The following is a 23,511-nucleotide window of genomic DNA, read 5'->3' on the forward strand; positions in this document are numbered from 1 at the left end:
TTCTTCCTACTTCCACTCCTGCTACAACCAGCACTGCAGCTGTAATGAAGGAGTAGAAAAGTGTATCATGAATTTGTGCATGAGGCGACTCGAGTTTCGCCATCAGCTGGAAGACGGCGTCCCTTTTTGGTCAGTGTCAGTGGAGGAAAGGGAGAGCGGAGGGACGTTGAGAGGTGGACCCTGTGACTGACCATCAGTATAATGTTTTTAAATGGTCTGAACAACAATACATGTGAGCGCTAGATCTCGGCTTGCATTTTGACTCAGAAAGTGATCTTGAGTCAGAAAAGGTTGGTGACCACTGCTTTAAGCTCACCTGAGATAAATGTCAAACTGACAAAAATGGTATGTATGTATAACAATGCAAGGTTCATTTAACAGTAAAATAAGACAAAATGTATTTCAAAATGTAAGCTGTGAATGCCTGAAATCTATTATCTTGATATAGTTAACCAAAATATGTTGCTATTGTGTGACTGTGACATACAGGCTCGACACTTAGCATGAAAAATATTTTCAATTGGTTAATAAATAGTAATTAATGCCAATGAAATGTGCTATCCTGTGCATATATCTGCACATGAACATTTTAATAGTACATGAAGTATGATCAATTATCTGAGAAGATACAAAACATGTGTGAAAAATGTGTTTATCTGGGGGTCACCTCAACACCAACGTTTTTTACAGCTTTGAAACTGGTAACTAGTGGTTACTTACACAGCTGTCAATAACCTAATAATAAAACATCTGAATGGCTTAAAATAAAAACGGTTATGGATATAACAACCAGATAAATTGGTTGAAATCAAAGATTGAAGTGGGCTTAACGGCTACGCTACATGTACTACAATACTGATGATAGATAACATATCTTCATTGTGTGCTGTGCTAAAATCTTGAATCAGAGATGCAGAGATATTGTCCAGGCTCTGGAATTATGGTAAACACCGCCATCGTGCGGCGAGGGATTAAACGGCACATGTTCTTCTATAAAAAAGTGACCAAAGATATTAGTTAAATCTCCTGTCCCCTCAAATATCCTCTATTCAATGCAAGAAATAGCATGACCATAAGTAGAAGGACGTGCTTATCAATTTCATTTATTAGCTACACATGTATATGTATTGATCGTGCACAAGCAGTTCTGTAGTGTTGCCAACTTACCCCCATTCCCTCATGAAGACAGTGACCTCCTCGGGCGCCGCCGTTTTGTTCCTTCTGAATTCATCTTTGACATACTGGTCTCCCAGCGCTCTCAAGTCAATGGGCAGGAACCGGTGCAACAGTAGAATCCTCTTATACAAAGACAAAACTCTTGATACGTGGGAAGGATTCGCCATGAAGTTGCTGGCAAGAGAAACACGCAAAACAAATAAATGTAGTAAGATCGCAAGCCAACTATGTATGACGGTTAGCTACTTGACCTTCCTTCAAAGACAACTCGGTGGCTGATTGTATGACTAATCTGTGACTGCTGGCTCGAACTCACAACTTTCAGGTTTCAAGCTATGCGTCACGTTCACTACTATGTAAGGCAAGTCCTTTCGTGACAAATGTCGCATGACACATTCAGATAAAAAACAAATACCTCTGTAGATGTGCAGTTTTGGCAACTTAGTCACATTAAAACAAGGACAGTTATTCAAAAAAACAGCGTTCCCTTGTTTATCCCGAAAGTAGAATTTTCTTTGACCATTCATAGACTTGGATGGGAAAACCTTTTCTTATAGGGCCCCCTAACGGTGACTTTGTATTTGGACGTAAAGTTATTAACGTGAATTGGTTACATTTATTGGAAATGACTCGCACCAAATGAAATATGCATTGCAGCACTAAGCAGTAGCCTAAACGACAAACACCAAATCAGTCAGGGGAATCTCAATGTCCATCGTAGCCTTAGACACAAGTATTATAAAGAGTGGTTATGAAAATGTTATAGAACTGTTACAAAGTTGTTATTTATAAAAACAGGACATTTCTTTTTGAGCTCCCTCTCCCAAAATAAAGAGAAAAAAATAAAGGCGACACTGACTAAATCGATGTTTGTTTCCTAGAACATTCTTGTGATTGCAGGTAAATGGATGAAAGCACGATCCGTGTACCGTTCGTTCAATATCCGAATTTAAACAACAAATACGGATACCATTTGGATCTGTGGATATGATCATGCACTGACTGAAAATGTGTCAATTATAGCCTACTAGTGTACATACATAATTTCAGTCTCATCATCAGATGTATCAGACAAGGCAAACTCAATAACTGCTTGGTAACATTCCATGCATGCGTATTGGAGGAATTAACCGGCCTATAAAACTCACTCCCACCACTATGTGTTCTTATTCTTGTCACTCCATGTTTCTACTCCGGCGTTATCCACAATCAGAGGAGAATATATTTTTTTACATTTTTGTGTGAACTGGTAAGCCCATTTTTTTCATTAAAAATGACCAACGATAATATCAAAATATTTTAATATCAAAATGTTGCTAAATGTGTTATTGTAACTTTAAAAGTAACAATGACTTTGATTGAGAGTCATTAGTACAATTCTTTATTTTAAATACATCCCCCTTGTAAACTGATCTTCAACATTATAGCACAGTCAACGTCAGTTGAATACTGTATATAGCATATTGGCAAATTATTTTTGACAGGTTGGAAGTAACAAGTGTTTGTTCACCTGCCCTAACTCACTTATTTTTTTGTATCACTCACAGGGTTTGGTCTAAAAGAGGGGAATTATGATCACTCTTTCACCTGTACCCTTTGTGTCTGGGCTGTGTATAGGATTTCTGTCTATTCAATACTTTGTTTACTTGGACACCAGCACTGCAAAACCAGCTGTTTTCTCACTGGGTTACTCCAGTGGAGTTCATTATGACAAAAGGGTTCCAAGACACATACTCTCAGGTAATTGACTTCTGAATATCCATTCACTGCATTTTATTTGTGGCTTTCTTAATCCCAATATTGTAATAGAATGTTATTAATCAAAAACGAATATAAACAAATGCGTTGAGGTTTTCTCCACTTCCTATTAATGTGTAAGGTCTAAGTCTAAGTAGAAAGCTTTTTTGTGTGTGTGTGAGAGAGAATCTTCTAACATCTGTGATTCCTGAAAGAATTCTGGTTCCAAGAGGCCAGTGGATTAGAGCACAGTGTTGGGAACACTACTGTTAGGGGTTTGATTCCTGCATAGGCCACATGCAGTTGTTTCAATGACACAACCAAATACTTTGGATAATAGCATCTGCTAAATCAGAGTTTCCCAAACTCGGTCCTGGCCCCAACAAAAAAATGTGGGTGCTCTAGCACAACACAGCTGATTCAAATACAGTGCCTCCAGAAAGTATTCACACCCCTTGACTTTTTCCACATTTTGTTGTGCTACAGCCTGATTTAAAATTGATTAAATTGAGATTTTGTGTCACTGCCCTACACACAATACCCCATAATGTCAAAGTGGAATTATGTTTTTAGACATTTTTGCAAATGTATAAAAATGTATAAAAAATGAAAAGCTTAAATGTCTTGAAAAGTTGAAATGTGTTTAAGAAGTCACATAATAAATTCATGGACTCACTCTGTGTGCAATAAGTGTTTAACATGATTTTTGGTACCTCAGTCGAGCTGTGAAGTTCAAACATAGATTCAACCACAAAGGCCAGGGAGGTTTTCCAATGCCTAGCAAAGAAGAAAAACCCAGCTATTGGTAGATGGGTAAAAACTAAAATCATTGAATATCCCTTTGAGCATCGAGAAGTTATTAATTACACTTTGGATGGTGTATCAATACACCCAGTCACTACAAAGATACAGGCGTCCTTCCTAACTCAGTTGCCAGAGAGGAAGGAAACGGCAAAATGTTGGAATATTGCTGTGAAGACTTGCTTCCATTAAGCCACAAGAGCATTAGTGAGGTAGGGCACTGATGTTGGGCGATTAGGTCTGGTTCACAGTCAGCGTTCCAATTTATCCCGTAGGTTTTAGATAGAGTTGAGGTCAGGGCTCTGTGCAGGCCAGTCAAGTTCTTCCACACCGATCTCGACAAATATTTATTTCTGTATGGAACTCGCTTTGTTCACAGGGGCAATGTCATGCTGAAACAGGAAAGGGCCTTTCCCAAACTGTTGCCACAAAGTTGAAAGCACAGAATCATCTAGATTGTCATTGTACAGAATGTACATATGTAAGGATAAAGTGACTAGTCAACAAGATAGATAATAAACAGTAACAGCTGTAACGTTTGCTTCCAACTCACACGCTCAAACATGTAGATCCCCTGAACGCAGCGCACTTTCCAGCTCACACTCTCAACACACATAGATCCCCTGAACGCAGCTCACTCTCCAGATCCCAATCACCTGTTCACACACCTGTATGTCATTATCACACACTATTTAGTTCAGTTCTTTGCACCCCATCATTGTGAGGTATTGATTGTTTTGTGTCACACTTCTACTTGGAGTGCTGGTTTTACTGTAATTTAATCCTCCCATGTATGATAGTTTTGGCCTGCCTCACTAAAAATGCGTTTTGCCTATTACCTGCCTGTACCTAAGCCTATCGAATTTCCTGTTATCAACCTATTGCCTGATCTCCCGGATGACATTACTAGCCTTTTTCCCTGTCTGTACTGTTGCCTTTTTGGACCCCCCGTGTATGACCTTCTACCTTCCCCTGGACCCAGCTACTTGCCTCCTCCTGTGGTTGTTTACAAATAAACACCTGCTGTGCCCTGCGCATGAAACCAGCTCTCTGTCTCCCATTGTGTTCATGACAACAGCAGTATATGTGATGAGTGAAAAGAGTTGCAAAAAGGGTCAATTCATATAGTTAACCAATAGCTACCCGGACTAACTATTTAGCAGTCTTACGGGGGTAGAAGCTGTTCAGTGTCCTGTTGCTTACAGACTTGGTGCATTGGTACAGCTTTCCATGCAGTAGCAGAGGGAATAGTTCAGACCTTTTAGGGTCTTCCTCTGACACCGCCTGGTACAGAGGTCCTGGATGGCAGGGAGCTCGGCCCCAGTGATGTAATGGGCTGTACACACTACCCTCTGTAGTGCCTTGGGGTCAGATGCCAAGCAGTTGCCATACCGAGCCGTGATGCAGCCTGTCAAGATGCTCTCAATGGTGCAGCTGTATACCCTTTAGAGGATCTGAGGGCCCATGCTAAATCTTTTTAGCCTCCTGAGGGGGAAGAGGTGTTGTCATGCCCTCTTCATGAATGTGTTGGTGTGTGTGTGAACCATGATTATTCCTTAGTGATGTGGACACAGAGGAACTTGAAGCTCTCAACCTGCTCCACTACAGCCCTGTCTATGTGGATGGGTGCGTGCTTGGTCCTCTGTTTCCTGTAGTCCACGATCAGCTCCTTTGTCTTGCTGATGTTGAGGGAGAGGTTGTTGTCCTGGCACCACACTGCTAGGGCTCTGACTTCTTCTCTGTAGGCTGACTCATCGTCATCGGTGAACCGGGCCTATCACCGTCGTGTCGTCGGCAAACTTAATGATGGTGTTGAAATTGTGCAAGGCCACGTAGACGTGGGCGAACAGGGAGTGCAGGAAGTGTCTAAGCACGCACCCCAGGACCGAGTTTGGGACACCATGTGCTAATTGACCACACTTTTTATTCATTATTTTTTAAATGATCTCTTTCAGATGAGGACAGGAGTGTTGCAGCCAACCTGTCCCAAAATGTACGACTACTATGTTGGATCATGACTGGGCCTAAGAACCTGGAGTCCAGAACCAAACACATCCGGGCCACCTGGGGCAAACGATGCAAAAAAACCCTCTACATGAGCTCAGAGGAGACAGAATTCCCCACGGTGGGGCTCAACGTAACTGAGGGACGAGACCAGCTCTACTGGAAGACCATCAGAGCCTTCCAGTACATCTACCAACACCACCGCAACGACTACGACTGGGTCCTCAAAGCCGACGATGACACGTTCGTGGTCATCGAGAACCTCCGACACACATTGTCTAAACAGGACCCGGAGAAGCCTGTATACTTTGGGCGAAGGTTCCACCCGTTCGTCCAGCAGGGTTACATGAGTGGTGGAGCCGGCTATGTCCTCAGTAAAGAAGCCGTCAGAAGGTTCATCAAGGGATTCGACACAGGGAAATGTTCCCACTTCTCCATCATAGAAGACATGGCTCTAGGGAAGTGTATGGAGACTATGGGTGTGGAGCCGGGGGACTCCAGAGATGTGAAGGGAAGGCAGACGTTTCATCCCTACCCACCAGACATGTACTTGATCAAAGAGCCGCCCAGAAAACGGCCCTGGTATCTCTTATACGACCACTACAAACCAAGAGAGGTAAGCATAGCCTAACCCTAATGAAGTGGACACTTACATCAAGTATAATCATACATACCATTCTATTCAATTATATTTTCAGCTGTGTGCGGGTGTGATACTTCCTCAATCATGTGTAATGTATATTGAGAGGTGTCATAGATGCTTTGGGTTTGGCATTCAAAGTGTTTTATGATTGAGTAACTACAGTAAATATTTACTCATGGATTTACTCATGGCATTGTACTTATTATAAGTAAGTAGCAAAGCTTGTGCGAGCCGGAAAGGCTCTTAAGACAAAAGCCTATATCTTGTTACTGTAGCGTGAGGCAGCATGATGTACAGGGCCTTATATAAACACTTGTATAATGTTTTATACAGGCTTAATACAGCAGTTGGTATACTACCTAAATAAGCCTTTCTTAAAGTATGGGTCGCGACGTGTCAGTGTAAATGTATAATTATTGATTTGGCCAAGTGCATCTGCTTCTCTGCTCAGTTTGGCAGCTGCGCGAGTTTGAGGGAGATGCCCGTGTGCTTCGCGGTTTACCGGATCTTTTTTCTGCAGTTTTCTTGAAGATCACTCCGCGACCCACCCGATGCAGCGCTGTCGTTCAGGCAGCAGATGATCCGCGGTTAGCCATTGACTCTTCATTCCCAATCACTCACCGCTGTTATCAAATGGACTTATGCTAGTCACAAGTTCTGACTGAGCTCAATTGTCATGAAATGCATATACAGCGATGAGTTTCTCTCTCTTTCATACAAACTTATAACGAGGAGCGCCCACAATGTGTTTTGTGTGAGGAAGTGCTTAGTAATGAGTCTCTCATGACGAACAAATTAATAAAACGACACGTCCTGACCAAACATCCACAGCATGATGGTAAACCCAGTGAGTTCTTTCAGAACAGGACAGAATGCTTCAGGAAACAGTGCTTCGACAGTGGAAAAGTAAGTCAACTAGCAAGGCATTGTTGTCATTTTATAACAGGTGATGAGAAGCAGAAATAAGGGAGTACTAACTCTCATAGTAGTAGATGTGAGTTTCTCTTTCATACAATCCCCTGGCCTTGTACACTGCTAATAGCTAACATTCGCCAAAGCAAGCTAGCTACCAGTGCAACCCAGTAACAGCACAGATGATGATGAAAAATGATCAGGCCTACTGTACACCTTACTGTAGAAATGATTGTTGAAAAAACTAGTCTAGGTTGGAACTGTTGCTGTTAAAATACAATAATAATTGTTATTCTTAACTGGAATAAACTGATTGAAGCAAGATGCTTTTTGAGGCAAACACACTCAATACAGTTCTGGGTTGTTCATCAACAGCAGGAAGCGGTCTCCTGCCTGACTGAGAAAGCAGTAGATGTTCTGGTCCAGTTTGGCACCACATACCTATGCGAGTCAGGGTTCTCAACTCTGGCATACTTAAAAAACAAGTACAGAAACAGTTTGAAGGCTGAGCATGACCTCAGTGTTGTACTGTCAAAAACAGAGCCCAGAATAGACATGCTCATTAGGACTGCTGTGTGTTTTCTGGCCTACATCTGTGTGATGTGATCAATCAGTTTATTCCAGTTCAGAATAAAACATATGTATTGTATTTTAACAGCAACAGTTTCAACCTAGACTTAACAATAATTTCTACAGTAAGATGTACAGTAGGCCTGATCATTTTTTTTTATCTGTACTGTTACTTAGGGTTGCACTATCAGAAAGCCTGTGTGTGTTCTGTTATTCGTCTGTGTGATGTGATCAATCCGTTTATTCCAGTTCAGAATGAAAATTATTTATTGTATTTTAACAGCAACAGTTCCAACCTAGACAGATATGTAAGAGTGTTTTTAATGGGGGGAAAATTAACATTAATATATATTTATATGGATATTTAATTTCATTGTTATTTGTTTTTGTCTATATTGCATTTGTTTTAGGCGTAAGTGCAATGAGATGTACTGATATGTATGTATAGTTGCACATTTTCCTATGCTTGGGTCCCAGGAAAACACAGAATTTCTCATTTGGGTCCCAGGCTGAAAACGTTGAAGAACCCTTGACCTAAACGACTATTTATATACTTAATCAGACTGTCGTTCTTCTTTCTCCCAGGGCCCAGAATGTTGTTCAGATCACATCGTATCATTTCACTACATCTATCCTGTAGAGATGTACACGCTGGAATACTTCACCTATCATCTACGGCCCTATGGATACAAGTACAGGTACAACCCTGATGCTGCAGCAGCTGAAATTGAGAGTAACACCACCACACCTGTCTCTGCTTAACACAGAGATATCACAGACAGACTACTGCACTGAAGAAAGAACTTATTTCTGTGTCATGTTTAAATGCCGAAACAACAGCCTGACATTGCTCAGCTTACCAAAGAAAGTGGCAATGAGACTAAGGAAATGGAACCACTATCAAATTCATTGACATGGTAGTTTTAAACATATTTTGAAGCTATACATTGTATTTGTTGTCTATGTAAACAAACATGAACAATAGAGTTACAGTTTTTTGTGACAGGGTGAGACAGTTGTACTAAGTTGAGTTCATTCTGTTGATAGAGTTTCACATTTCCTTCTTTGCTTTTGTTATACAATGTAAAAAAATATCTATTTTACAGTCGAGTGTTCATTTTTTCCAACTTACAGTTAAACAAAGGTTAACATGATATTTTGTTAAAATGAAAATAGAAGTATGTACTTAATGGGTTCTACAGATTTATGGAGGTCTAGTAAAATATTAAATTCAGATTGATAGCTAAAGATGACATTTTGACAAAGTTCAGTACACAACAGATCATTTTATGTTATGAGACTCCTGACCTGTGAGAATCTGTTCAGTTCAGTGTTTTTGGTGTGGAAGTTAAGGTGTCTTTTAATGGACAATTATTTGAAGCAACACAATGAGTAAAAACAAGGGTGTGAAAATATAAAAATATGAACTGGTTGAATATTTGTACAGTACAGGGGGTGGTTCACAGACTACATAAAGAACACAATAGAGAAATAGAGTATACAGGTCCTCTGGAGCATCAGTGTAGCAGTGCTGTCGTTCGCCTGAGCTTTGGTCAAACTGTAACTGATATAGAGACTGTGTCCCAATTCTCCACCCTTATCCCAAAGTATGCACTTACATACTCCACATCCTTGGGAGAATTGGGATGCAGCCATAGATAGATAGGAGGCCATGTCCTCAGTGCATCCCTCTGACATCAACATTGGGAAATGTGCAGGCTTTGTATCCGGCCCAACTCTTTAAACAAAGCACCACTGTCTGTTACATGCGAGAACTGGTTGTGAGAACTGGTTTTGTAACATTATGACGTAATCTGAACAAGGAAACAGATCTGAGTCTGCCATAGACAAAACATTTATAGTGGGTGTATGGAAGTGTGAAGAAATCCATGTACAGATAAGACAAAGAGCAGCATACTCTCCAGGGCTGTGCCAAGATACACAGTTTAACAAAGACTGTCATCAACATCAAGCTAATTTCAAGCTATCAAATTATTAAATAGTCATCCAGGGAGTATCAAAATATAACTTTTCCCCAAATGTAACTTTAAACAGGCCACGCAGTGAGCATAGTTGGGATGTGATGAGACATTATCTATAACGTTTAAAGAGTTTACAATACTGCAACTATGGTGACTGCTTTACATGCAATGCATTTTCACACTGTTTAAACTCAAATACTTACATTTTAAATAATCGCTGCTCTCTCACAGACGTCATAAACCAAAGGGTTATATAAAGGTTTTTAACATCATCGAGTTAATGTCAAAGCAGTTTTGGCCCTGTTCCATGCCGATCTACAGAAATCAAGACATCCCCATCACAAACCCCTTAAGGGGCTCTTCATTTGTGTTGTTAGAATAGATCCCTTGTCTGTTCTTGCCACACTCTGATTGGGTTCACCTGTCTTTGTGCTTGTCTCCACCCCCCTCTAGGTCTTGCCCATCTTCCCCATTATCCCCTGTGCATTTATACCTGTGTTCTCTGTCTGTTTCCAGTTCGTCTTGTCAGGTCTTACCAGCATGTTTTCCCGTCTTCCTGTTTTCTCAAGTTTCTGTTAACTAGTTCTGACCAGCCTGCCTGCCGTTCTGTACCTGCCTGACTCTGACCCGATTACGAACCTCTTCCTGGCCTAGACCTGTCTTTTGCCTGCCCCCTGTTTGGGTCAATAAACATCTGTAATTCTAGCTGTCTGCATCTGGGTCTTATCCTGAGTTCTGATAGATATTTTATCAATGTATTTAGATAGGCCTATGCTATTTGCATGGATTCCATTTTGAATTGACTGCTATGAGTGTCAGTGTAAATAAAACTTAACTAGAACCATATACTAGGCAGTCTAGCATCTAGTCTTAAACTTGATCTAGAGTCTTGAACTTGATCTCGAACCACATACTGGGCAGCGTCATGAAGTCGTCTATCAGGTACACGTGCTCCTCATCTGGGCCAGAGGTGATAGCAATCATCTCAGCCTGGAATTCTGCTTACAGCGGGCCTTTCTTATTTACCACTCCGATGACAAACATCTCAATGCTGGCGGCGTCCTCAGGCTGCACTGCATCACACCGGTCTGCCTGCCCATCGGTTAGTACCACGGCGACTTTATGAACACCGGGCCGCGAGGCCTGGAACAGCTGGTTGGCTCTCAAGATGGCACTACCCATAAAGGTGCCCTCGCCCAGGTATAGCATCTTCCTCACCGCAGTCAGAGAAATTACATAGATTGACAGACAGACAGATATACCAGTGGATGAATGAATGAGTGTAATTAACATCAGACAGAAAACTATAATTTGTGTGAGATTGAGGCCATCAAGCTTAGATTGTAGGATGGCCTGGGTGTTAAGCATGGCCCAGTTTAGGTCACCTAATAGCACGAGCTCTGAAGATAGATGGGGGGCAGTCAATTCACATATGGTGTCGAGGGCACAGCTGGAGGCAGAGGGTGGTCTATAGCAAGCGGCAACAGTGAGAGACTTGTTTCTGGAAAGGTGAATTTTTAGAAGTAGAAGCTCGAATTGTTTGGGTACAGACCTGGATAGTAAGACAGAACTCTGCAGGCTATCTCTGCAGTAGATTGCAACACCGCCCCCTTTGGCAGTTCTATCTTGGCGGAAAATGTTATAGTTAGGGATGGAGATTTCAGGGTTTTTGGTGGTTTTCCTAAGCCAGGATTCAGACACGGCTAAGCCATCCGGGTTGGCAGAGTGTGCTAAAGCAGTGAGTAAAACAAACTAAGGGAGTAGGCTTCTAATGTTAACCTCTTACATCTAGACGTTCCGCTAGCGGAACACCTGCTCCAATATCCAATGATAGGCGTGGCGCGAATTACAAATTCCTCAAAAATACAAAAACTTCAATTTTTCAAACATATGACTATTTCACAGCATTTTAAAGATAAGACTCTCCTTTATCTAACCACACTGTCCGATTTCAAAAAGGCTTTACAACGAAAGCAAAACATTAGATTATGTCAGCAGAGTACCAAGCCAGAAATAATCAGACACCCATTTTTCAAGCTAGCATATAAATGTCACAAAAACCCAGAAGACAGCTAAATGCAGCACTAACCTTTGATGATCTTCATCAGATGACAACCCTAGGACATTATGTTATACAATACATGCATGTTTTGTTCAATGAAGTTCATATTTATATCAAAAACCAGCTTTTTACATTAGCATGTGACGTTCAGAACTAGCATACCCCCGCAAACTTCCGCCGAATTCACTAAGAATTTACTAAATTACTCACGATAAACGTTCACAAAAAGCATAACAATTATTTTAAGAATTATAGATACAGAACTCCTCTATGCACTCGATAGGTCCGATTTTAAAATAGCTTTTTGGTGAAAGCACATTTTGCAATATTCTAAGTACATAGCCCAGGCATCACGGGCTAGCTATTTAGACACCCGGCAAGTTTAGCACTCACCAATATCAGGTTTACTATTATAAAAGTTTGATTACCTTTTGTTGTCTTCGTCAGAATGCACTCCCAGGACTGCTACTTCAATAGCAAATGTTGGTTTGGTCCAAAATAATCCATCGTTATATCCGAATAGCGGCGTTTTGTTCGTGCGTCCCAGACACTATCTGAAATGGTAAATCAGGGTCGTGCGCATGGCGCAATTCGTGACAAAAAAATCTAAATATTCCATTACCGTATTTCGAAGCATGTCAACCGCTGTTTAAAATCCATTTTTATGCAATTTTTCTCGTAAAAAAGCGATAATATTCCGACCGGGAATCTCCTTTTAGCTAAACAGAGGAAAGTAAACAAAGCTTTCGGTCGACGCGGGCACGAGCCTGAGTCTCACAGTACTGTAACCAGCCACTACCCAAACGCGCTACTTTTTTTCAGCCAGAGCCTGCAAAGCCACGATTCAGCTTTTTACCGCCTTCTGAGACCCTATGGCAGCCGTAGGAAGTGTCACGGGACAGCTAAGATCCTCACTCTTCAATAAACAGAGACAAGAAGAACGACACCTTGTCAGACAGGCCACTTCCTGCCTGAAACCTTGTCAGGTTTTTGTCTGCCAAATGAGTTATGTTATACTCACAGACACCATTCAAACAGTTTTAGAAACTGTAGGGTGTTTTCTATCCATATGTAATAAGTATATGCATATTGTAGTTACTGGGTAGGAGTGGTAACCAGATTAAATCGGGTACGTTTTTTATCCAGCCGTGAAAATACTGCCCCCTAGCCATAACAGGTTAACATGCATGAAACCAAGGCTCTACGGTTACAGAAGTCAACAAATGAGAGCACCTGGGGAGTGGAGCTAGGCACTGCAGGGCCTGGATTAACCTCTACATCACCAGAGGAACAGAGGAGAAGTAGGATAATGGTACGGCTAAAGGCTATACAAACTGGCCGTCTAGCACGTTCGGAACAGAGAGTAAAAGGAGCAGGTTTCTGGGCACGATAGCATAGATTCAAGGCATAGTGTACAGACAAAGGTAAGGTAGGATGTGAGTACATTGGAGGTAAACCTAGGCATTGAGTAATGAAGAGAGAGATATAGTCTCTAGAGACGTTTAAACCAAGTGATGTCATCGCATATGTAGGAGGTGGAACAACATGGTTGGTTAAGGCATATTGAGCAGGGCTAGAGGATCCACAGTGAAATAAGACAGTAATCACTAACCAGGACAGTAATGGACGAGGCATATTGATATTAGAGAGAGGCATGCGTAGCCAAGTGATCATATGGGTCCAGTGAGTGGTTGAGTAGGCTGGGGACACGGCGATTCAGACAGTTAGCAGGCCGGGGCTAGCAAGCTAGCAGTTAGCAGACCGGGGCTAGCAAGCTAGCAGACCGGGGCTAGCAAGCTAGCAGTTAGCAGACCGGGGCTAGCAAGCAAGCAGTTAGCAGACCGGGGCTAGCAAGCTAGCAGTTAGCAGACCGGGGCTAGCAAGTTAGCCAAAGGGCCTTTGGGGGACATCGCGATGGAGTTAAGTCTGTTTTTGCATCTTCGTGCGGTGACGTCGACAGACCAGTCATGGATTAGTAGGGTTCCAAGTAGCTCTAGGTAGCTAGCAGTTAGCAGAATGGGCCTTCAGCGGACGTCACGCCTGAGGGGCCTGTTGGAATCCTCGGGCAGATTATGTCAGTATTCTAGTCGTAGAGGATGACAAATGAGATACATATTTATTGGTTAGATATTTCATACATAAATTAATAAATGGTTTGCTAAACAAATCCTCGGAGGCTATCAGGACACAGGCCTATGCCATTCTGCCTGTAAGGCCATTTTAATTGCAGAATCCAGAATTCTGACTCTGAGACCCATACTGAATGTCAGAATAAGGTGTCTAGTCTCACTCCAGATACAGAGAGAGCCAGTACCTGTCACAAAATACCTGTTGGATAAGTGTGTGTGTATGTATGTGTGTGTGTCTAACATCATTTACATTTACATTTAAGTCATTTAGCAGACGCTCTTATCCAGAGCGACTTACAAATTGGTGCATTCACCTTATAATATCCAGTGGAACAACCACTTTACAATAGTGCATCTAAATCTTTTAAGGGGGGGTTAGAAGGATTACTTTATCCTATCCCAGGTATTCCTTGAAGAGGTGGGGTTTCAGGTGTCTCCGGAAGGTGGTGATTGACTCCGCTGTCCTGGCGTCGTGAGGGAGCTTGTTCCACCATTGGGGTGCCAGAGCAGCGAACAGTTTTGACTGGGCTGAGCGGGAACTGTGCTTCCTCAGAGGTAGGGAGGCGAGCAGGCCAGAGGTGGATGAACGCAGTGCCCTTGTTTGGGTGTAGGGCCTGATCAGAGCCTGAAGGTACGGAGGTGCCGTTCCCCTCACAGCTCCATAGGCAAGCACCATGGTCTTGTAGCGGATGCGAGCTTCGACTGGAAGCCAGTGGAGAGAGCGGAGGAGCGGGGTGACGTGAGAGAACTTGGGAAGGTTGAACACCAGACGGGCTGCGGCGTTCTGGATGAGTTGTAGGGGGTTTAATGGCACAAGCAGGGAGCCCAGCCAACAACGAGTTGCAGTAATCCAGACGGGAGATGACAAGTGCCTGGATTAGGACCTGCGCCGCTTCCTGTGTGAGGCAGGGTCGTACTCTGCGAATGTTGTAGAGCATGAACCTACAGGATCGGGTCACCGCCTTGATGTTAGTGGAGAACGACAGGGTGTTGTCCAGGGTCACGCCGAGGCTCTTAGCACTCTGGGAGGAGGACACAAGGGAGTTGTCAACCGTGATGGCGAGATCATGGAACGGGCAGTCCTTCCCCGGGAGGAAGAGCAGCTCCGTCTTGCCGAGAGTTCAGCTTGAGGTGGTGATCCGTCATCCACACTGATATGTCTGCCAGACATGCAGAGATGCGATTCGCCACCTGGTTGTCAGAAGGGGGAAAGGAGAAGATTAATTGTGTGTCATCTGCATAGCAATGATATGAGAGACCATGTGAGGATATGACAGAGCCAGGTGACTTGGTGTATAGCGAGAATAGGAGAGGGCCTAGAACAGAGCCCTGGGGGACACCAGTGGTGAGAGCACGTGGTGCGGAGACAGATTCTCGCCACGCCACCTGGTAGGAGCGACCTGTCAGGTAGGACGCAATCCAAGCGTGGGCCGCGCCGGAGATGCCCAGGTCGGAGAGGGTGGAGAGGAGGATCTGGTGGTTCACAGTATCAAAGGCAGCAGATAGGTTTAGGAGGATGAGAGCAGAGGAGAGAGAGTTAGCTTCAGCAGTGCGGAGAGCCTCCGTGACACAGAGAAGAGCAGTCTCAGTTGAATGCCCAGTCTTGAAACCTGACTGATTAGGATCAAGAAGGTCATTCTGAGAGAGATAGCAAGAGAGCTGGCCAAGGACGGCACGTTCAAGAGTTTTGGAGAGAAAGGAAAGAAGGGATACTGGTCTGTAGTTGTTGACATCGGAGGGATCGAGTAGGTTTTTTCAGAAGGGGTGCAACTCTCGCTCTCTTGAAGACGGAAGGGACGTAGCCAGCGGTCAAGGATGAGTTGATGAGCGAGGTGAGGTAGGGGAGAAGGTCTCCGGAAATGGTCTGGAGAAGAGAGGAGGGGATAGGGTCAAGTGGGCAGGTTGTTGGGCGGCCGGCCGGCCGTCACAAGACACGAGATTTCATCTGGAGAGAGAGGGGAGAAAGAGGTCAAAGCACAGGGTAGGGCAGTGTGAGCAGGACCAGCGGTGTCGTTTGACTTAGCAAACGAGGATCGGATGTCGTCAACCTTCTTTTCAAAATGGTTGACGAAGTCATCCGCAGAGAGGGAGGAGGGGGGGCGGGGGAGGAGGATTCAGGAGGGAGGAGAAGGTAGCAAAGAGCTTCCTAGGGTTAGAGGCAGATGCTTGGAGTTTAGAGTGGTAGAAAGTGGCTTTAGCAGCAGAGACAGAAGAGGAAAATGTAGAGAGGAGGGAGTGAAAGGATGCCAGGTCCGCAGGGGAGGCGAGTTTTCCTCCATTTCCGCTCGGCTGCCCGGAGCCCTGTTCTGTGAGCTCGCAGTGAGTCGTCGAGCCACGGAGCAGGAGGGGAGGACCGAGCCGGCCTGGAGGATAGGGGACAGAGGAAATCAAAGGATGCAGAGAGGGAGGAGAGGAGGGTTGAGGAGGCAGAATCAGGAGATAGGTTGGAGAAGGTTTGAGCAGAGGGAAGAGATGATAGGATGGAAGAGGAGAGAGTAGCGGGAGAGAGAGAGCGAAGGTTGGGACGGCGCAATACCATCCGAGTAGGGGCAGAGTGAGAAGTGTTGGATGAGAGCGAGAGGGAAAAGGATACAAGGTAGTGGTCAGAGACTTGGAGGGGAGTTGCAATGAGATTAGTGGAAGAACAGCATCTAGTAAAGATGAGGTCAAGCGTATTGCCTGCCTTGTGAGTAGGGGGGGAAGGTGAGAGGGTGAGGTCAAAAGAGGAGAGGAGTGGAAAGAAGGAGGCAGAGAGGAATGAGTCAAAGGTAGACGTGGGGAGGTTAAAGTCACCCAGAACTGTGAGAGGTGAGCCATCCTCAGGAAAGGAACTTATCAAGGCGTCAAGCTCATTGATGAACTCTCCAAGGGAACCTGGAGGGCGATAAATGATAAGGATGTTAAGCTTGAAAGGGCTGGTAACTGTGACAGCATGGAATTCAAATGAGGAGATAGACAGATGGGTCAGGGGAGAAAGAGAGAATGTCCACTTGGGAGAGATGAGGATTCCAGTGCCACCACCCCGCTGGCTCGATGCTCTAGGGGTATGCGAGAACACGTAGGCAGACGAGGAGAGAGCAGTAGGAGTAGCAGTGTTCTCTGTGGTAATCCATGTTTCCGTCAGCGCCAGGAAGTCTAGGGACTGGAGGGTAGCATAGGCTGAGATGAACTCAGCCTTGTTGGCCGCAGACCGGCAGTTCCAGAGGCTGCAGGAGACCTGGAACTCCACGTGGGTCGTGCCCGCTGGGACCACCAGGTTAGAGTGGCAGCGGCCACGCGGTGTGGAGCGTTTGTATGGCCTGTGCAGAGTGGAGAGAACAGGGATAGACAGACACATAGTAGACAAGCTACAGAAGAGGCTACGCTAATGCAAAGGAGATTGGAATGACAAGTGGACTACACGTCTCGAATGTTCAGAAAGTTAAGCTTACGTTGCAAAAATCTTATTGACTAAAATGACGAAAATGATACAGTACTGCTGGCTGGTGGAGTAGGCTAGCTAGCAGTGGCTGCGTTGTTGACTTTGAACGTGTAGCTGGCTAGGTAACCTCGATAGTTTCAGTACTACCCCTTGTCATGATACAAAGCAACTTTGTAGCTAGGTAGCTAACATAACACGAATCAAGACGTCCTTGTAATGTATTTAGTTTCTACAATGCTGCTCGTCGGTAATAGTTGGCTGGGTTAGGAAAAATGGCGTCGCGGGGGACGGAAATAGCTGGCTAGCTGACCTCAATGGCTGGCTAGCTAACCTCGGTAATTACTAGACTACACAATTATCAAGCTATGACAAAGACAACTAAGTAGCTAGCTAGCTAACACTGCACTAGTCAAATCGTTCCGTTGTAAAGTATTAGTATCTACAGCGCTGCTAGTCGGTAACGGTTGGCTAGCTAGCAGTGGGTTAATGATGACTAGGTGTGTTGACTAAGTCTGGCGCCGCGTCGCGCTGGCTAGCTCACCTCGATAATTACTCAAACTACACAATTATCTTAGATACAGAGACAGCAAAGACAACTATGTAGCTGGCTAACTAACACTAACACCGCACTAATCAAGTCGTTACGTTGTAATGTAATAGTTTCTGCAGTGCTGCTAGTCGGATTAAGTTGGCTAGCTAGCAGTGATGGCTAGCTAGCTAGCAGCTAGCAGTGTTGACTACGTTAGGATGACGAAGATAGCTAGCCTCGATATTTACTCTAATTACTCTAAACTACACAATTATCTTTGATACAAAGACGGCTATGTTGCTAGCTAAGAAGAATTGCTCAGATCAGACAAATCAAGCCGTTGTAATGTAGTGAAGTGTAATATTACCTGTGGAGCGAAGCGTAGTGCGACTGCTCGCTCCAAATAACGCCCTGATCTGTTTCACCTGTCGTTGTGATTGTCTCCACCCCTCCAGGTGTCGTTGATTTTCCCCAGTGTATTCATCCCTGTTTCCGGTCTCTCTGTGCCAGTTGGTCTTGTATGTTTCCAAGTCAACCAGCATTTCTCCTTTTCTAGTCCTCCCCGTTTTGACCCTTGCCTGTTTCTGGACTTTGTACCCGCCTGCCTGACCATTCTACCTGCCTTGACCACGAGCCTGTCTGCCACTCTGTACCTCCTGGACTCTGATCTGGTTTTGACCTTTTGCCTGTCCATGACCAGTCTCTTGCTTACTCCTTTTGGATTAATAAACACTGTAAGACTCCAACAATCTGCCTCTTGTGTCTGCATCTGGATCTCACCTTGTGTCATGATACGCTCACACACATAGATCCCCTGAACGCAGCTCACTCCCCATCACCTGAATTCTGATCATCTGTTCACACACCTGTATGTCATTATCACACTATTTAGTTCAGTTCTTTGCACCCCATCTTTGTGAGGTATTGTTTGTTTTGTGACACACTTCTATTCGGAGCTCTGTTTTTCCCCGTAATTTAATCCTCCCATGTATGATAGTTTTTGCCTGCCTCACTAAAAACGCATTTTGCCTATTCTCTGCCTGTACCTTAGCCTATCGGATATTTAGCAGTCTTACTTCCGGTGCCGACAGAGATGGCCGCCTCGCATTGCGTTCCTAGGAAACTATGCAGTATTTTGTTTTTTGTGTTATTTCTTACATTGTTACCCCAGGAAATATTAGGTTTTATTACATATAGTCGGGAGTAACTATTGGATATAAGAGCAAAGTCAACTCACCAACATTACGACCAGGAATACGACTTTCCCGAAGCGGATCCTCTGTTTGGTCCACCACCCAGGACAATGGATCAGATCCCAGCCGGCGACCCAAAACAACGACGCCGCAGAAGGGGCAGACTGAGCGGTCTTCTGGTCAGGCTCCGTAGACGGGCACATCGCGCACTGCTCCCGAGCATACTACTTGCCGATGTCCAGTCTCTTGACAACAAGGTAGACGAAATCCGAGCAAGGATTACCTTCCAAGAGACATCAGAGATTGTAACGTTCTCTGTTTCACGGAAACATGGCTCACTCGGGATACGTCAGAGTCAGTACAGCCACCCGGCTTCTTCACGCATCGCGCCGACAGAAACAGACATCTCTCTGGTAAGAAGGGCGGGGGTGTATGCCTTACGATTAAAGAGACGTGGTGTGATCATAACATACAGGAACTCAAGTCCTTTTGTTCACCTGACCTAGAATTCTTTACAATCAAATGCCGACTGCATTATCTACCAAGAGAATTCTCTTTGATCATAATCACAGTCATGTATATCCTGCCCCAATCAGACACAGACGGCCCTGAAAGAACTACATTTGACTCTATGTAAACTGGAAACCACATATCCTGAAGCTGCATTTATTGTAGCTGGGGATTTTAACAAGGCTAATCTGAAAACAAGGCTCCCTAAATTTTATCAGCATATCGAATGCGCGACCCGGGCTGGCAAAACCCTGGATCATTGTTATTTTAACTTCCGCGATGCATATAAAGCCCTCCCCGCCCTCCTTTCGGAAAATCTGACCACGACTCCATTTTGTTGCTCCCAGCCTATAGACAGAAACTAAAACAGGTAGCGCCCGTGCTCAGGTCTGTTCAATGCTGGTCCGAACAATCGGATTCCACGCTTCAAGATTGCTTCGATCACGTGGACTGGGATATGTTCCACAATATGCTGATTCGGTGAGCGAGTTTATTAGCAAGTGCATCGGTGATGTTGTACCCACAGCGTCTATCAAAACATTCCCCAACCATAAACCGTGGACTGATGGCAGCATTCAAACAAAACTGAAAGCGCGAACCACTGCTTTTAATCAGGGCAAGGTGACCGGAAACATGACCGAATACAAACGGTGTAGCTATTCCCTCCGCAAGGCAATCAAACAAGCTAAGCGTCAGTATAGAGACAAAGTAGAGTCGCAATTCAACGGCTCAGACACAAGAGGTATGTGGCAGGGTCTACAGTCAATCACGGACTACAAAAGGAAAACCAGCCCCGTCGCGGACCACGATGTCTTGCTCCCAGACAAACTAAACAACTTCTTTGCTCGCTTTGAGGACAACTTAGTGCCACTGACACGACCCGCTACAAAAACCTGCGGGCTCTCCTTCACTGCAGCCAACGTGAGTCAAACATTTAAACGTGTTAACCCTTGCGAGGCTGCCAGCCCAGACGGCATTCCCCAGCCGCGTCCTCAGAGCATGCGCAGACCAGCTGGCTGGTGTGTTTACGGACATATTCAATCAATCCTTATCCCAGTCTGCTTTTCCCACATGCTTCAAGAGGGCCACCATTGTTCCTGTTCCCAAGAAAGAGAAGGTAACTGAGCTAAATGACTATCGCCCTGTAGCACTCACTTCCGTCATCATGAAGTGCTTGAGAGACTAGTAAAGGACCATATCACCTCCACTCTACCTGACACCCTAGACCCACTCCAATTTGCTTACCGCCCCAATAGGTCCACATACGATGCAATCGTAATCACACTGCACACTGCCCTAACCCATCTGGACAAGAGGAATACCTATGTAAAAATGCTGTTCATCGACTACAGCTCAGCATTTATCACCATAGTAGCCTCCAAACTCGTCATTAGTCCCGTGTGGCTCAGTTGGTAGAGCATGGTGTTTGCAACACCAGGGTTGTGGGTTCGATTCCCACGGGGGACCAGTACGGAACAAAACATTTATGAAATGTATGCATTCACTACTGTAAGTCGCTCTGGATAAGAGCGTCTGCTAAATGACGTAAAATGTTTTTAAAAATTAAGCTCCAGACCCTGGGTCTCGACTCTGCCCTGTGCAACTGGGTCCTGGACTTCCTGACGGGCCGCCCCAGGTGGTGAAGGGTAGGAAACAACATCAACACCCCGCTGATCCTCAACACTGGGGCCCCACAAGGGTGTGTTCTCAGCCCTCTCCTGTACTCCCTGTTCACCCATGACTGCGTGGCCATGCACGCCTCCAACTCAATCATCAAGTTTGCAGACGACACTACAGTGGTAGGCTTGATTACCAACAAAGACGTGATGGCCTACAGGGAGGAGGTGAGGGCCCTCAGAGTGTGGTGTCAGGAAAATAACCTCACACTCAATGTCAACAAAACAAAGGAGATGATCGTGGACTTCAGGAAACAGCAGAGGGAGCAGGCCCCTATCCACATCGACGGGACAGTAGTGGAGAAGGTGGAGAGTTTTTAGTTCCTCGGCGTACACATCACGGACAAACTGAAATGGTCCACCCACACAGCACAGTGTGGTGAAGAAGGCGCAGCAGCTCCTCTTCAACCTCAGGAGGCTGAAGAAATTCGGCTTGTCACCAAAAACACTCACAAAATTTTACAGATGCACAATCGGAGCATCCTGTCGGGCTGCATCACCGCCTGGTACAGCAACTGCTCCGCCCACAACCGTAAGGCTCTCCAGAGGGTAGTGAGGTCTGCACAACGCATCACCGGGGCAAACTACCTGCCCTCCAGGACACCTACACCACCCGATGTCACAGGAAGGCCAAAAAGATCATCAAGGACAACAACCACCCGAGCCACTGCCTGTTCACCCCGCTATCATCCAGAAGGCGAGGTCAGTACAGGAGCATCAAAGTGGGGACCGAGAGACTGAAAAACAGCTTCTATCTCAAGGCCATCAAACTGTTAAACAGCCATCACTAACATTGAGTGGCTGCTGCCAACATACTGACTCATCTCTAGCCACTTTAATAATGAAAAATTGATGTAATAAATGTATCACTAGCCACTTTAAACAATGCCACTTTATATAATGTTTACATACCCTACATTACTCATCTCATATGTATATACTGTACTCTATACCATCTACTGCATCTTGCCTATGCCGTTCGGCCATCGCTCATTCATATATTTTTTATGTACATATTCTTATTCATTCCTTTACACTCGTGTGTGTGTATAAGGTAGTTGTTGTGAAATTGTTAGGTTAGATTACTTGTTAGATATTACTGCATGGTCGGAACTAGAAGCACAAGCATTTCGCTACACTTGCATTAACATCTGCTAACCTTGTGTATGTGACAAATAACATTTGATTTGATTTGAAAAGCTGTTCAGGGTCCTGTTGCTTTCAGACTTGGTGCATCTGTACAGCTTGCCATGCAGTAGCAGAGAGAACAGTTGAAACTTTTTAGGGCCTTCCTCTGACACCGCCTGGTACAGAGGTCCTGGATGGCAGGGAGCTCGGCCTCAGTGATGTAATGGGCCGTACACACTACCCTCTGTAGTGCCTTGGGGTCAGATGCCAAGCAGTTGCCATGCCAAGCAGTTGCCATACCAAGCCGTGACGCAGCCAGTCAAGATGCTCTCAATGGTGCAGCTGTATACCTTTTGAGGATCTGAGGGCCCATGCCAAATCTTTTCAGCCTCCTGAGGTGGAAGAGGTGTTTTCATGCTCTCTTCATGACTTTGTTGGTGTGTGTGTGTGTGAATCATGATAATTCCATAGTGATGTGAACACAGAGGAACTTGAAGCTCTCGACCTGCTCCACTACAGCCCTGTCGATGTGAAAGGCTGCGTGCTTGGTCCTCCATTTCCTGTAGTCCACGATCAGCTCCTTTGTCTTGCTGATGTTAAGGGAGAAATTGTTGTCCTGGCACAACTAAAAAACGCACCTGTATAAAAGACACCTGGGAGCCAGAAATCTTTCTGATTGAGAGGGGGTCAAATACGTATTTCCCTCATTAAAATGCAAATCATTTTATAACATTTTTGACATGCGTTTTCTGGATTTTGTTGTTATTCTGTCTCTCACTGTTCAAATAAACCTACCATTAAAATTATAGACTGATCATTTCTTTGTAAGTGGGCAAACGTACAAAATCAGCAGGGGATCAAATACTTTTTTCCCTCACTGTTGGTCTCTAACCTCTTCCCTGTCGGCTGACTCATCGTCATCGGTGATCCGGCCTACCACCGTTGTGTCGCCGGCAAACTTAATGATGGTGTTGAAATTGTGCAAGGCCACGCAGACGTGGGCAAACAGGGAGTACAGGAGGTGTCTAAGCACGCACC

The 23,511-nt window shown here is 44.7% G+C and overlaps 1 protein-coding gene across 3 annotated transcripts; it reads left to right on the forward strand.

Moving 5' to 3' along the window:
* Positions 1-2,082: 2,082 nt before the first annotated feature.
* On the forward strand, positions 2,083-10,530 carry LOC123740263 (glycoprotein-N-acetylgalactosamine 3-beta-galactosyltransferase 1-like). 3 transcript variants are annotated; one of them, XM_045714105.1, is made up of 4 exons: positions 2,083-2,425; positions 2,724-2,916; positions 5,670-6,334; positions 8,429-10,530. In XM_045714105.1, exons 2-4 carry the CDS (start codon positions 2,748-2,750, stop codon positions 8,603-8,605), a joined length of 1,011 nt encoding a protein of 336 aa, XP_045570061.1. In that variant the 5' UTR covers positions 2,083-2,425; positions 2,724-2,747; the 3' UTR covers positions 8,606-10,530. The 3 variants fall into 3 exon arrangements, 2 of the variants coding, with proteins under 2 accessions (XP_045570061.1, XP_045570062.1); XM_045714106.1 differs by lacking the exon at positions 2,083-2,425 and having other exon boundaries at positions 2,572-2,916; XR_006768262.1 differs by lacking the exons at positions 2,083-2,425; positions 2,724-2,916; positions 5,670-6,334 and adding an exon at positions 6,366-7,267 and having other exon boundaries at positions 8,429-8,712.
* Positions 10,531-23,511: the final 12,981 nt, after the last annotated feature.

The sequence above is a fragment of the Salmo salar genome, unplaced genomic scaffold (assembly GCF_905237065.1).
Source record: "Salmo salar unplaced genomic scaffold, Ssal_v3.1, whole genome shotgun sequence".
Classification (NCBI taxonomy): Eukaryota; Metazoa; Chordata; class Actinopteri; order Salmoniformes; family Salmonidae; genus Salmo; species Salmo salar.

Excerpts from the sequence above, each read along its gene's own strand:
- LOC123740263 (XM_045714105.1), top strand. The coding sequence starts at position 2,748 with ATGATCACTCTTTCACCTGTACCCTTTGTGTCTGGGCTGTGTATAGGA. Across the intron at positions 2,917-5,669 it reads TCCAAGACACATACTCTCAG|ATGAGGACAGGAGTGTTGCA; the intron begins GTAATTGACTTC and ends GATCTCTTTCAG. Across the intron at positions 6,335-8,428 it reads ACCACTACAAACCAAGAGAG|GGCCCAGAATGTTGTTCAGA; the intron begins GTAAGCATAGCC and ends TCTTTCTCCCAG.